We start from the raw sequence: 15,797 nt of genomic DNA on the forward strand, positions 1-15,797 counted from the left end.
AGGTGGCATTCTACGATATTGCCCCAATGAAAGTCACTGAGCTCTACAGTACAATCCATTCTGCTAATGTTGGATTATACAGCTTGCATGGCTGTAGGCTTGGAGCCCAATTTAGCAAAGAGTGTGGCTGAAATGGCCAAACACACTAGTTAGAATGGGTGTCCGCATACTTCTGGCCATGTAGTGTAGGTTGAATGTTACACCCCGGATTACAATGCTGCTGGATCAAACTGTTTACTTTAATAAGAAAGTAGTGTTGTGCTCCATTGTTACTGAAATATCCTTTCAAGTGTGCAAACAAACAGGTTGCCATATTTTAATTAAAACAAATACAGTCATTGAAACAATTAATTAAAATGTAATTACAATGACTAGCATAGATAGGCAGAGTCATGCAGTGTACATAGCTGTACTGTGGATAACCCTTCACAGAAGGAAATTAAGTCTATTCAACCGCATGTTCATTAGCCCAACAAAGTTCTACCTAACGTGTACAAAGTGATCCATGTTTACAGTCATAGAAAATACATTCTGCATGTTACATTATACTTTTATATTTGTCTTGATATTTAACATAAAAATACATTTATACATGTCATCTATCTCACATTACATGTCTACCATAAAGCACTGGCTTATTGATTAACGGAATTTAGCATCAATTAAATATGGGATCAGAGATTTATCACAGTTTTAAACCATAATTAAATTCATAATTTTGAACTACAAACAAAGATATATATATAAAAAAAAAATCCACAATAGACTCAAGCATGGACCAGATTAGACATACAACTTAAAATGAAGGACCGAAGTAATACTAAATTCCGTGTTTTTGTTAGTAATAAATGAAATGTATGACAAAAAATCATGACTTGCCCTCACCAGGAGCCAAACATCATTTTATATTATAATGTAAGTTTCACTACCCTTACAGTGCATTGTCCTCGGGTTCCCCATGGCTCAACTTTCAACAATGTTACTGCACAGCAGTGCCCTCTGTCTGCAGTGCTGTGTAAGGTACACCACTTGTGCAATTCAATAAATACATACAGTATATGACAATAAGCTGATTTTTTTTATAAGACAGCTTCTTTGGGTTGTCCTTTTTTGGACATTCAGTAAAGTTTAGTATTCCCTGACATACGCTAACAAGCAGATGTAGTTGGCACCTGGATTTCATGGCTTGCCGTCTATTGGAATACAACTTAAAAGGGAAAGATCACAGAGAAGATATAGGCCTTACTTTCCATCTGTTCAGTAACATTTGTCAGCACATGGCATCAAATGCAGTTAGCAGCATTGCCAAGAGAAATGTTAGTGTTTCATTTTGCATATAGATATGGCAGCAATTCTGAGGCTTTCTGCCTACTACTGAACTACAACTCCCAGCATGTTCTGCCAGACACATCAATAACATCTGAATAGCCACAGGTTGTCTCCATCTTCACTAGAAGAAACCTTTACTATTCACTATCATTGTCCACAGAATGCTTGATCCCACCTACAAGTTATATTACATGTCCACTTCAGTTTAAACGTTTAGATATAAAGAGATCATGTATTATACCATAAACAGATCATTTGGGCTGTATAGAAAACACACTGGATGAGAACATACACGATTTGTTAAATCTAAATAAAGTGGCTATTAAAAATCTGCTGCACAGAGAATGATACATGAACATTGTAGTATAATTAGCAAAAGTACTTGAAATTTGACATTGAGAACAAATGCCAACCTGGGCAGAGATTGTAGCCTAAAGGAAGATTCATTACATGTATTTCAGCCTCTTCTTGTATGAGTACACAAAAGAATTCTGCCATTTAAATTAATTCAGTTAAGTTTCTTTCAGGTCCACGTTTCCATGGGCACTATGGACTCCTTCGTTCCCATGGATGGTAAGAGATTTTCCCCAGATAAGAATAAGAAGGGAAATTGGACGACAAACCCTCGGATCCTCTGCACTTCTTCCTGCGCTTTCACGCGGTCCTGTATGGCCAGTGCTGGCTTGGCAAGGAATTCAGGCAAGTGGACAAAGTTGTGCACCTCATCACTGGGAAGACATCGGAACACCTAGTTTGAAATAACATAAGAAGATTGGTAAATATGTGCTGCTTCCTTATTTTGCATCATACATACAGTGTATTATTATTTATTAATAGAGTCTTTTTTAGATTGTAAGCTCTCCCGAGCAGGATCCTCTTCCTATATGTGCTTTTCCCTCCCTCACTTATACCATCATCTCCTCCCCATTGCATACAATGGTTCTGCTGCCCTGTCTCCTATTTGGACATTATGACTGATACAGCAATGTTTATAGACCTTGTCCATGTCCTGTAATGTACTGTCTTTTTTTTCTTGCTATGTTCATACTGACTTCCACAAATTGGTGTGGTTCCTAGAATGCTGCAGCCACCAGGACTTGAGGTGCAGGAAGAACAAGGCCAGGGAAGGGGGGTATCTAGTTGGGCATAAGTAGATTCTAGCAACTTAGACCAGATACGGTCAAATTTGGATTCCACCTTCCTAGCCAAATACACAAATTTCTCATGTCCAATAGTAGTATTAACCAAATATATTGACTAGTATATTTGTCAAGAGGGTCCTCAGCCACAATCTACAATAGAACGCATTGTTAGAGCCAGGAGCTACAAGGAGACCCTCATGGATGAAACTGCTTGAATTACTGGTGTCAAAAAATATATAATTCCAGGAAAGTGCCATAATAGATGGGAGAATGTGCCCCGTGAATCACCACACTTTGGGCACTCAGGTGTGGGACGGCCACCAAATCTACATAAACGTACTGGGGATAAAATAATGAGTTGTATGTAAGATAAACAATTGAATCTGCTGAAAGCGTACTGAAGCTGTGGAAACCCCAAAGCTTTCCAGAGCCATTCTCCAAAGTTCATCCTCCAGGGGTCCTACAGCTGCCTCCCATGTGAGCCTAAGGCCTGTCAGGTCATCTGAATGGTGAGCCTGCATAACATAAAAGTATAAACAGGAAAGGTTCCAACGAGGGCCAATTGTATTCAGAAATTTAGGTAGGGAATCCTGTATAAAAGGGGAAGCAGCAACAAACTGTACAGCAAGGGCGTGTCGAAATTGTAGGTACCTGTAGAACCGGGAAGAGGGGGTCCCAAATTCCAAACGGAGTTTGGCAAGCACTCTAGCTTCATATGGTTGCACACTGCAGATCGTTCCCCATCTTACCCAAATCGCATGAGTCTGCAGCGTTACTAACTTTGTCATCACTAACTCTGACAGTCCCCTGGCATTCCACAGAGGGGAACCCGGATCCTAGCCACTAGTATCCAAAATTACATAGACCTCATTCCAGATATGGAGAGCCTGATTAAATAATGGGATCCCTCATCTTAGTTCTCTACTACTAAGTAGTGTTTGAAGCGAGGTATGACTGGGAGACACCTTAAGCCACCATAAGAGCATGCAGAGCTTCACCGTCAATGTCCTGTATCCAGGACCGTAAATGAGCCAATTGTCCAGCATATAATAATAGTGGATGCAAGGGAATGTCAGACCACCCATCTCATCGGGTCTAGTAAGGATATTCAAGCAGTGTGCGAGCATGGCGATTCACGCAGACCGGAGAGGAGGTGAGAGTGTGTATTGTATGGAAATTTAGGGAAGCTAAATGGCTGATTGTTGAAATACATAGAGGAGCTTGGGCTTAACAATGATTTTAATCAATCTAACTCGACCAGTAAGGATAAGAGGAAGCCCACACCCTGCCCGTGATTGTGCCTTAAGGCAATCAATCTGTGGCTTTATATTAAGGTCAATATAATCTTGTGGGGTGTTAGTTATCCATATATCCAGGTATATAACTTGATCAACCCATTGCAAGGGGAGATCAGTAGGTGAAGACGCAGGACATTTACCCCATTAAATGTGCCAAAGTGATTAATCAGCTGGAGAACTCTGGGTAATGACACCTTGTAGTTGGACAAGAAAAGCAGCAGGTCATCAGCGTAAAAGGACACTGTCAGTCCTGCAGCCTAATTTGGAACAATCTATTCCCATATGAACTAGTATCAAACATGCTAGGGGTTTAATTGGAATAGCAAATATGGTAGGTGACATGGGGCATCCATGCTGCATGCCTGAATAGAGGGAACAATGGGGATATGAACCCAGTAACAGATACCCGAGCCATTGAATTAGAGTACAACAGACAAACCCATCTGATGAAATCCAGCTCCATACCAAAACATTGTATAGTCTCCCACAGAAAGGGCCACTCCACTGATTCAAAAACCTTTGAGGCAAATTAGTGAGTAAATGTCAGATATTTACTAGGGGTGTGCACCGGCCACTGTTCGTGTTTTGTGTTTTGGTTTTGGATCTGGATCTTTCTTTGTGTTTTGGATCTGGATTGGTTTTGCCAAAACCACCCTTCCGTGTTTTGGGTTCTGGGTTTTGTGTTCTGGATCTGTATTTAAAAAAAAAAAAAAAGCATAAAAACAGCTAAAATCACAGAATTTGTGGGTTTTTCTGCTCATATGCTATTATTAACCTCAATAACCTTAATTTCCACTCATTTCCAGTCTATTCTGAACACCTCACAATAGTGTTTTTATGTCCAAAAGGTTGCACCGAGGTAGCTGGATGACTATGCTAAGCGACATGAGTGGTCGGCCCATCTAGGAGTGACTGGCAGACAGGATGGCAGTTTGAAAAACTAGGCCCCAAACAGTACATAATGCAAAGACAAAAAGAGGAGCAAGATGGAATTGTCCTTGGGCCCTCCCACCCACCCTTATGTTGTATAAACAGGACATGCACACTTTAACAAACCAATCATTTCAGCGCCAGGGTCTGCCACACGACTGTGGCTGAAATTATTGGTTCGTTTGGGCCCCCACAAAACAAGCTGGCAATTAATCTGTCCCTGCACAAACTGGCTCTATGGAGGAAAGATGTCGTCCTCATTCTCCTCATCCACCGATACCTCACCCTCTTCAGTGTTGTGTACATCCTCATCCTCACAAAGTATTAACTCGTCCCTGCTGGAATCCACCACCACAGGTCCCTCTGTACGTTCTGGAGGCTGGTCTCCCTGGAAGAGTTGCTAATTCATTTTTATGAACATCATCTTCTCCACATTTTGTGGAACCAACCTCCTACGCCTTTCGCTGACAAGGTTCCCGGCTGCAGTAAACAATCTTTCAGAGTACACACTGGAGGGGGGGGGCAACTCAGGTAAAATAGAGCCAGTTTGTACAGGGGCCTCCAAATTGTCTCTTTTTCCTGCCAGTAAAGGTACGGACTGTTTGACATGCCTACTTGGATGCTGTCACCGATGTAATCCTCCACCATTCTGTCAATGGTGACAGTATCATATGCAGTGACAGTAGACATGTCAGAAATTGTTGCCAGGTCCTTCAGTCCGGACCAGATGTCCAAACTTGGTCCTGCCTGCCCTGCATCACCGCCAGCGGGTTGCTTAGAATACCTAAGTTTTTTCCTGGCAGCCCCAGTTGCGGGAGAAAATGAAGAAGGAGCTGTTGACGTGTCACGTTATGCTTCAGCTGACAGTGTTTTCACCAGCAGGTCTTTACACCTCTGCAGGCTTGTGTCGGCCGGAAAGAGAGACACCACATAGGCTTTAAACCTAGGATTGAGCACGGTGGCCAAAATGTAGTGGTCTAATTTCAACAGATTGACCACCCTGGAATCCTGGCAAAGCGAATGAAGGGCTTCATCCACAAGTCCCACATGCCGAGTGGAATCGCTCCGTCTTAGCTCCTCCTTCACTTTCTCCAGCTGCTTCTGCAAAAGCCTGATGAGGGGAATGACCTGACTCAAGCTGGCAGGGTCTGAACTGACTTCACGTGTGGCAAGTTCGAAGGGCTGGAGAACCTTGCACAACACGGAAATCATTCTCCACTGCGCTTGAGTCAGGTGCATACCCACTCCTTTGCCTATGTCATAGGTGGATGTATAGGCTTGAATGGCCTTTAGCTGCTCCTCCATCCTCAGAAGCATATAGAGGGTTGAGTTCCACCGCGTCACAACCTCTTGCTTCAGGTTTATGGCGGGGCAGGTTCAAGAGTGTTTGCTGGCGCTCCAGTCTTCGGCACGCAGTCGCTGAATGGCGAAAGTGGCCAGAAATTTTTCGGGCAACCCAAAGCGTCTCCTGCACGTCCATGTCGCTTTTCAGAAAATTCTGCACCACCAAGTTTATTGTGTGAGCAAAACATGGGACGTGCTGGGATTTGCCCAAATGTAATGCCCGCACAATATTGGTGGCATTGTCAGATATCACAAATCCCCAGGAGAGTCTAAGTGGGGTAAGCCACTGGGCGATGATTTCCCTCAGTTTCTCTAAGAGGTTGTCGGCGGTGTGCCTCTTACTGAAACCGGTGATACACAGCGTAGCCTGCCTTGGCGTTTCTGAGATGCTACTACTGGTGACGCTGCTGTTGTTGCTGCGTAAGGTGATACATCTATCCAGTGGGCTGTCACAGTCATATAGTCCTTAGTCTGCCCTGTTCCACTTGTCCACATGTCCGTGGTTAAGTGGACATTGGGTACAACTGCATTTTTCAGGACACTGAGGACACTTTTTCTGACGTTTCTGTACAGTCTCGGTATCGCCTGCCTAGTGAAGTGGAATCTAGACGGGATTTGGAACCGGGGACACACTACCTCTACCAGACGCACGTCTAACACCAACATAGCAGTCAAGGTCTCAGTTATACGTTTTGCTTCAGGATGACTGCTGTCGTACTTCATCCTCCTCGCTAAGGACTGTTGGAGGGTCAATTGTTTAGTAAAAGTAGTGGTGTTCCTACTTCCTCTCTGGGATGATGAACGACTCCCAGCAGCAGCAACAGCGGCAGCACTAGGCGTAGCAATGCAGGATCCTCCGGAGGAATCCCGGATAGGAGAGTCAGTCATGCCAGTGACATGGCCTGCAGGACTGCTTCCGATCCTGACTAAGGAGGAAGTTGACGAGGAGGGAGTTGACGGTGTGGTTTGCAGGTGCTTGGATACAACAGGACAACGGGATTTAGGTGTCCCTGAACTGCTTACGGTCTTAGCCAAAGTTTCTGAACTTGAAAGTAACTTTTTATGAACGCGCTGCAGGTGCCGTATAAGGGAGGATGTTCCTAGGTGGTTAACGTCCCTACCCCTACTTATTTCACCTTTACATATGGTACATACGGCAAGACAGTTGTCCGGATTTGGATAGAAATATTGCCAGACCAAAGAGGTGGAATGTTTGGTCTTCTGCCCAGGCATGACCGTGATGGGCTTTTTCATCCCACGGACAACAACTGTCTCCCCCGGAGCCTGATTTAAACAAACCACATCACCATCAGAATCCTCCTCGCCAACTTCCTCCTCAGCGCCAGCTACACCAGTATCCTCATCCTGTTGTACTTCAACAGTGACATCTTCAATTTGCATATCAGCAAGTGGACTGTGGGTGCTCCTTTCAGCACTTGCAGGGGGTATTCAAATGGTGGAAAGAGCCACCTCTTCCCGTCCAGTGCTGGGAAGGTCAGGGATCGCAACCGGCACCACACTTGGACACTCCTTGGGGATTTGTGATATCTTCTAAGAACGCACAGTTCTTCGCTGTGCTTTTGCCAGCTTAACTCGTTAAGATTTTTTTAGCGGGAGGAGGGCTTCCATCGTCATGTGAAGCTGAACCACTAGTCATGAACATAGGGAAAGACCTTAGCCGTTCCTTGCCACTCCGTGTCGTAAATGGCATACTGGCAAGTTTAAGTTTCTCTTCAGATGATTTAAATGTTTTTTTTAAGGTCATTTTCCTGAACTTTGTCATTTGGGAATGTATGTGCCCTCTTCTATGACATTGGGCATCGGCCTTGGCAGACGACGTTGATGGCATGTTATCGTCTATGTCATGACTAGTGGCAGCAGCTTCAGCACTAGGAGGAAGTAGTTCTTGATCTTTCCCTATTTTATTTTTAACGGAGAAAGTTTGGTCCTCGGATGATATATTGATATATACGTGCGGCGAAGGTGCACACAAACACAGAAAATAATTTTTTATTTTTGTTGGAGACTAGTGCACTTTGTGGGTTACACCACCCTTTAAGAAATGAGCCAGCCGGCTCTTTACTTATGGGACACAGGCGCACACTTGGCGCAGCTCCTTTGTTGATGCACGTGCAGCCACAGTGCACACAATTCACAAACACAGAAAATATTTTTTTATTATGTTTGGAGTGCCCTTTGGGGGTTACAGCACGCTTCAACAGACAAGCCAGCCGGCCCTTTACTTACTGTGACACAGGCGCGTGCTTGGCGCTCCTCCTTTGTTGATGCACGTGCAGCCACAGTGCACACAATTCACAAACACAGAAAATATTTTTTTATTTTGTTTGGAGTGCACTTTGGGGGTTACAGCACCCTTTAACGGTCAAGCCAGCCGGCCCTTTACCTATGACACAGGCGCACGCTTGGCGCTACTTTGTTGATGCACGTGTGGCTACTGCACACAATTCACAAACACAAAAAAAATATATTTTTAAATTTTTTTTGGAGTGCACTTTGGGGGTTACAGCACCCTTTAATGGTCAATCCAGCCGGCCCTTTACCTATGACACAGGCGCATGCTTGGCGCTACTTTGTTGATGCACGTGCGGCTACTGCGCACACAATTCACAAACACAAAAAAATATATTTTTTTATTTTTTTTGGAGTGCACTTTGGGGGTTACAGCACCCTTTAACGGTCAAGCCAGCCGGCCCTTTACCTATGACACAGGCGCACGCTTGGCACTACTTTGTTGATGCACGTGCGGCTACTGCGCACACAATTCACAAACACAGAAAAAATATTTATTTTTTTGGCACTTGGGGGGAGCACCCCTGATGGACAGAGCACCCCCTGGACAACACTACAGCACCCCTTTAGGACTGGGACACTGCACAGGACTTTGGAGTGGACACAGCCCCTATGGACAACTGACTGCACAACACAGTCCAGCCAGCCCCTATGGACTTTGAAGGAGTGGACACAGCCCCTATGGACAACAGCAGCACAGCACAACACAGCCAGCCCCTATGGACTTTAGAGGAGTGGACACAGCCCCTATGGATAACAGCAGCACAGCACAACACAGCCAGTCCCTATGGACTTTGGAGGAGTGGACACAGCCCCTATGGACAACAGCAGCACAGCACTACACTACACAGCCCAGCCAACCCTAACTCCCACCCTCCCTCTTCACTGTCCACAGTCGAGTGAGAAAATGGCGCCGACACGGGTACCTTATATAGAATCCAAAACCCGCGAGACCCGGAAGGCGGGATGATGACGTTTTGCCTCGATTTCAGATTCGAGTCAGGCGGGAAAAGTCGAGCCTGACTCGGATCGGCCTCGTATCGGGGGGGCTCGGGTTTCAGGGAAATCCGAACCCGCTCACCCCTAATATTTACACAGGTGGACTTGCTGGGCATGAATCCCGCCTGGTCTGGATGCATCATTTATGTGATTACCTGAGCCATCTGTGGGAAGGAGGGAAATAGGGAGATAAGAGGAAGAAAATCTCAGATCCTTCCCAGGCTTAGGCAAGACAAGAGCTTCAGACATAGAATGTGGGAAAAGCGTCCCATCATACAAACTGTTGTACGACTTAAGGAGTTGAGGTACATAGAACAAGGTATGTTTTTAAAACAATTCCATGGCCGGGAGCCTTGTCTCTGGGAAGGAGCGATTGGCTATATCGAAGGGGCATTAAGAAAGGTCTGAGCCCCTACAGTCAAGGTGGAGAGGTTAACATCCGACAAGTAAGCCTCAAGACCTGTTTGACTACATTTAAATCTCGATTTGTACAAATAGAATGAAAAGAAGACCTCATTTATATCTGGGGTCAAGGACATGACTGAGTCATGGTTGTCAGCTACCTCCATATTAGTGGCAGACACCCTTTTGGCTTTAACCAGGTTTGCCAAATAACTATCCAGCCACGCCACGTGTGTATAATGGGACTGGGGCGAAAACAATAGTCTAAATTGGGATTTTGCAAAAAGGTATTTAATCCATTCTTTTTGTGCAGACAGCCATACCAACCTGGAAGAGTCTAGCCCTTCCTTTAAGTAGACCAGTTCAACAGCTCTGCATGTAGTTTCCAATTCTAATTTTCTACGTCTGGAAAAAGCCTTGCACTCAGATACACGTACCACGCAAGCTTTAAATGTATCCCAAACAATAGATTTATGGGCAGAACCCAAGTTAATGAGAAAGAATTCCCCCCATGCAGTCTCCAGCTTGGATCCAGCCCCCATCTGCATCAGCCAAAATGGGTTTAGTTTCCTGAAAGTTTGTCCACACTGGACATCTAAATTCCAGGGCAAGCAGAGAGTGATCAGATATTCCCCTAGATTTATAGTCTATCAATCTGATTGTCACAATTGCCATTAAGTTTTTGGAAGCGGAGGTCCGAGGTTGAGGAAAGAATCGGAGGCGAGGGGCCTGAATGTATGATCTCCACATGACTTTGACGTTAGCGAGACCCTACCAAAGGTGCGGTATCTATCCTGCCGGGAGGTGTTCACCAGTAACTCCTACCAATCGGGATATGGGTTTTGCTGCACTCAGCAGGCAGGTCGTGATCCTTTAATATGGTGTCTAAGCCCCGAGGGAATAGAGAACTACACAAACAGTGGCCTGAGGGATATGTCTCAATGGGAAGCCCAAATACACAAGGAATTGGTACTGGAGGCACCAACAGGTAGAGGTGCCTACCACACTTGTGAAGCTGATACATAATTTCTTGACAAGAAGTACAGGTGCTCCAGGAGGAGACGCTAGTTTGCACACAGGCTGAGAGTGGTGGTCGCACTGATGCTCCGGGAGGAGATGCTAGTTTGCGCACAGGCTGAGAGTGGTGGTCACACTGATGCTCCGGAGGGAGACGCTAATTTGCGTACAGGCTGAGGTGAAGGGCACACTGTAGCTCCGAGTGGAAACGCTATTTTGCACGCAGGCTTGAGATGTAAACTGCACTGCTGCTCTGAGAATAGCACGGAGTAGACCCTCTGGCACAGATGTTGTACTGAAGAAGGCACAGAGGGACACTCCGGCAGAGATGGTCAAATCGTAGTAGAGAGAACACTAGGAAATCTCAGGGGAACCTTGAACGAGCGCTCAACTAGTAACACTAGGAAAAACAATCGTTGTACAGGCAACTTCCTGGTGGATTGGGGCCGGCTATATACCCAGAGGTAGCAGCAGATAGGAGGACAGTGGCCCTGATTCAGAGCCGGACGCTCTGACAGAGCGCTCCCTCTGAATCAGGGCCGTCCCTCCTCTTTTTGGAGCGGACTCCTGGCCGCTCGCATAGCTGTGGGTGACCACCCACAGCTATAGCGAGCAGCCAAAATGATGGTCGCGATGGTCAAAACCATCGCAACCATTGGGCTTGCGGCGAGACCCTGTGGTAGGGTCTCGCTGCCGCAAGCCCTGGAGTGCTTTTGGCTCTATCTGAGCCAAAAGCACTCCCACTGACATCACTAGTGATGTCAGTGGGGCCGGCCCCAGACAGTAGGCGTTCCCATGGGAACGCCTCCGTCTGGGCAGCCACGCCCCCGGCACGCCCACCAAAGGGGGCATGCTGTTAATCACCATCGACAGCACGCCCCCTTTGGTGCGAGACCTATAACGACAGCTTGGCCGTCGTTATTCGGGTCTCGCGCATGCGCACGACGGAGCCGCCTCCATCGTGCGCATGCGCACTTGGGCAACATCGACCCGCTTACGAGCGCTCAGCGCTCGCGAGCGGGTCTGAATCAGGCCCAGTGTCAGCTGACCTGGAACATACTACCATTGGTTGGAGGCTTTCATGTGAGAAGGACTGTCATGACGGTGCCCATGCCAGGAACCACGATCCCCAAGACACAGGGCCGACCATGAAAGCGCCGTGAGCGCCTAAGGCAGAATACTCAGCGCGGCACCAGCGCTCCGGTGCGTCTGACCGCACGAGAAGTCAGGGGAAGCCGGCACGGAGGTAAGAGACGGCCGATTCTAGGCTGAACCCTGACACTGATCCTGGCTGGCTCTCGCACTGCGATGCATACTCATGCGCAGACAGGCGACAATCACCCATAGTGAGCGATCGCAGCTTAGCGTCCGGGTCTGAATCAGGCCCACAATGTGATATGTTATCTAATGGCTGATCCTGATATTTACACTAATGAAGTCACAACTGTGATCTCTTACGGATTGCGTTAGCGGAAATATACTAAGGTCTTCCAAAGCTTAGCGGAGCCCACTGCTGCCTTCTCATATCCATCTGATGACGTGCAACAGTGTAAACATTGGGAACATCGACGCATATCGAGCAGCCACGCAGCTTCTGGGTGAAGTCTGATCTGTCTCAAACGCTGCGTCTCTCCTGACACGCTGAGAGCTCTCATCCCGTGAAGAAGAGCGCAATGGCTAATTTATGCACGCCCATGAAACAAGGTTTAAACGGTTCTGACGCGCCTGCATTTGCCTAGCCACCTCCCATTACCTCCCCCAAAGCTGACTATCTGTCACTCACATTGCGAGTGAATCTTCTCTGTGAGCGTAATCACAAAACAATCGTTGCACATGTACAGTGCGGCTTACACACATGTGCAATGGGCAAACATCTCTGCATAAATATCAGCATTGAGTACATCTCTGAATCAGGCCCTAAGTCTATGTATATGCAGCATCATTTCTTCATTGCTGTCAATATCTAGTGATTAACCAAGGTAGTGTCTTTTACCAATATCACAGAGAGAATACAACACAAACATAACCCTGGATCTATAACGTACTTTCTCACTGACTGGCCATTGTGTAAGCCGGTATACAGACAGCTAGGGAAACTACCTGGATATAAAGGAATAACACTGGAATACAATTTCCGGCTAAATCATAATACAACCCTCTTACTCCTCTCACGATACACTGTCAGAGTGACAGCGATCTCACAATGGCAGTGATGCTCTTAGCTGAATCTTGTATTGAGGTGTATGAAATGGATAATCTGATTGACTGATATCATTATTATCACTGTAAAACATGCGTTGGTATGTGACAGCATCACTGCTATTGTTACATGAGAAAGAAAGCTCTAAAATCTTATTTAACCAAGGTCTAGTAAACCAGTATTGTGCTCCAGATTTCTGAAGATGAAAATTACATGATAGTTAGGCACGTAGCTGATTATTATGGGGGAGATTTATCAAAACTTGGAGAGAGAAAAAGTACCAACCAATCAGCTCCTGTAATTTTTCAAACATACATCAGCTCCTGTAATTTTTCACCACTGTACGAATCACTGTTAGCTAATGTATGAACATCTCATCGGCTGGAGCAGGGGGAGTGAAAACTCTCCCCTCCCGCGATACCTGCTACAGCCCACAGCGCATCAGCCTAGTGCTGCTGCACTGTGTTTAACTCCCAACCGGCTCCACTGAGCATGCGCGAGATCTCGCAAGCATCACGAGATCCCGCGTGCAGCCCCCGGAGCTGGCAGCCACCGCAGCAGGGACAGCGCTGTCCCTGCTGTGGGGATAGGGCATCGCCAGCTGCAGCTGTCGACATCGATAGCTGGAGCTGACGAAACGGTCAGGCGAACTGACCATTCAGGCGCCCCTGTCAATCACCACCCAGCCCCCCAGTAATACATGGGGGACAAGCGGTATCAGCGCACATAACTTGCACTGATGCCGGTTCGGCGGTTAATACATCTGCCCGACAGCCTGTAAAGTTATGCGCTCGGACCGGGTCGATGGCCCCCCACAGAGCATGCGCACGACGGCGCCGGCGTGCGCATGCGTGAGACCCACTCGTAGCGGGTCTCGATCCAAAGGGGGCGAGCTGTCGATGTTGATTGACAGCTCGCCCCGTTTGGAAGCGGCCCGGGGGGGGTGGCAGCCCAAACGGGGGCGTTCCCATGGGGACGCCTACTGTTTGGGGGCGGCCCCACTGACATCACTAGTGGGGCCAGAGCCGAAAGCTCTCCGGGGCTTACGACAAGGGAGACCCTACCCTAGGGTCTCGTCGTAAGCCCCGATCATCACCATCACCTTAGGCGGTCGTAAGGCTGTGGGTGTTAACCCACAGCCCTACCACCGCAAAGGAGGAAGTCTTGAAAATTCAAGAGGTCCTCCCCTCATTCAGACCGACCGCATGCTCTGTGCGACCGGCTCTGAATGAGGTCCTTTATCTCTAGCCACTTTATCTCTCTCCAAGGTCAAGTACATAGAACCCATAGCTTGTAAAGTGGCAGTTAGATGCTGAGAATGGTAACCCCCTAAAGGTGTGCCTGTCTATGTTACACCATTGTTTTAAAATAACCAACCAAAATAAAACTGTCACCTTGTCGAAAATGGTTGTATTCCGAGCGGTTGTTGCCACCCAAACCTCTTTGAAGAACTTGTCACTGACAGGGTCCTGTATGTTGACTGAGAGGTCATTGAGGCAACCAAGAATAAGCCTAGAATAGAAAACGCATCATATATTCACCACTGTAAGAATCACTGTTAGCTAATGCACAGCATTTCTGTAGCTCATCTCTACCACAAGATATAAGCAGCACAAAAATCAGGTATGGGAAACCATACAGATTCATTATTTCTGGTGATGAACTCATGTTATCAGCCATTAGTCAATAGACGTCTTACAGCGTAAGTGTTTGAGCCAACCAGTAAAAATGTCATGCCAAGGAGAGGTTACAGAAAGTTCCATTTATTGCCTTAGACTTGTACCTGAAACAATGCAACCGAAGTGACAGGGCATATTTCCCAGCTTGATAAACTTCCCCATCCATGACGGAGGAAACAGTTTCTGTGTCTTGTATAATAACAGCCATCTCACTGTCACGCTTCCCCATCATGCTGCGGTCATTAATATTAGCAGAACCTGAAAGGATGAATGAAAATGATGAATTGTCTTATTAGCACAGCAGTAATCACACAGCAGTGCCATCTTGGGATCATGTGACTGTGTCTATATAACACCTCTTCTCATGCATACAGTAACAGGTTTACTGTATAGTTTTCTTTTTTTATCAAATTGTTTTTATTTGGATTTTTTTACATATTAGTTACAGAACACATAATAATAACAGAGATAATCACAATATTAAATATGTAAGCAAAGAAATATCATTGATACAAACATTTTTTTGTTTGTTTTTTTTCTTGAAAAATTACCATTGAATAATATCCTTGCAAGAAAGAAGAAGGAATAGGAAGAAAAAGAAGGAAAAGGAAAACAAAAAAGAAAAAGGAGGGGGGAGGATAGTTACTGTATAGTTCTATCAGGAATTGAATTGGGTAAGCCTTAAGCTGGGCATACACTATATGAAATGTGTACCCAGCGATACGACGTGCGAACCTCCTGCCAACGGGCCAACATATCGGGTGGCCGGTACACATTGGACAATCAGGTTTCCGATATGTTGGCCCCTGCCGCATGGTGTTGGCAGTCGCAGCGTCAGGTTGAGCTGCATGTAGGGACGACCTGACGATGCATCTGACAACCCCACGGGAGCACGCACCACCTAACATAGTGGGTACACATTATACGATTTTGTCGATATGTCGTTCCGATCCGTCGGAATCGGGCATATTGTCCGAGAAAACATATAGTGTGTACCAGGCTTAAGGTATTTTCTACTAGGTTAATGCTTCAATTAGATTATACTACAACCAAATATAAAAACCTAAAATACTTATTAACTAATTTAATAATTATACTCCAGAACCAATGAAAATGGTAAAAAACTGTAAATAGCAAATTGTATGTG

The 15,797-nt window shown here is 46.1% G+C and overlaps 1 protein-coding gene across 3 annotated transcripts in view; it reads right to left on the reverse strand.

Moving 5' to 3' along the window:
• Window positions 1–302: 302 nt before the first annotated feature.
• The window catches only part of PLD1 (phospholipase D1), a 262,771-nt gene continuing 247,276 nt past the window's right edge, over window positions 303–15,797 (reverse strand). For all 3 annotated transcript variants that reach the window (XM_088452406.1, XM_088452407.1, XM_088452405.1), the window contains 3 exons: window positions 14,755–14,908; window positions 14,366–14,483; window positions 303–2,077 (listed from right to left, as the gene is read on the reverse strand). In XM_088452406.1, the coding sequence (XP_088308532.1) occupies window positions 1,853–2,077; window positions 14,366–14,483; window positions 14,755–14,908 (497 nt within the window). In that variant the 3' untranslated portion in view covers window positions 303–1,852. The remainder of the gene's footprint in view (window positions 2,078–14,365; window positions 14,484–14,754; window positions 14,909–15,797) is intronic.

The sequence above is a fragment of the Taudactylus pleione genome, unplaced genomic scaffold (assembly GCF_031769625.1).
Source record: "Taudactylus pleione unplaced genomic scaffold, aTauple2 ptg000037l, whole genome shotgun sequence".
Lineage (NCBI taxonomy): Eukaryota > Metazoa > Chordata > Amphibia > Anura > Myobatrachidae > Taudactylus > Taudactylus pleione.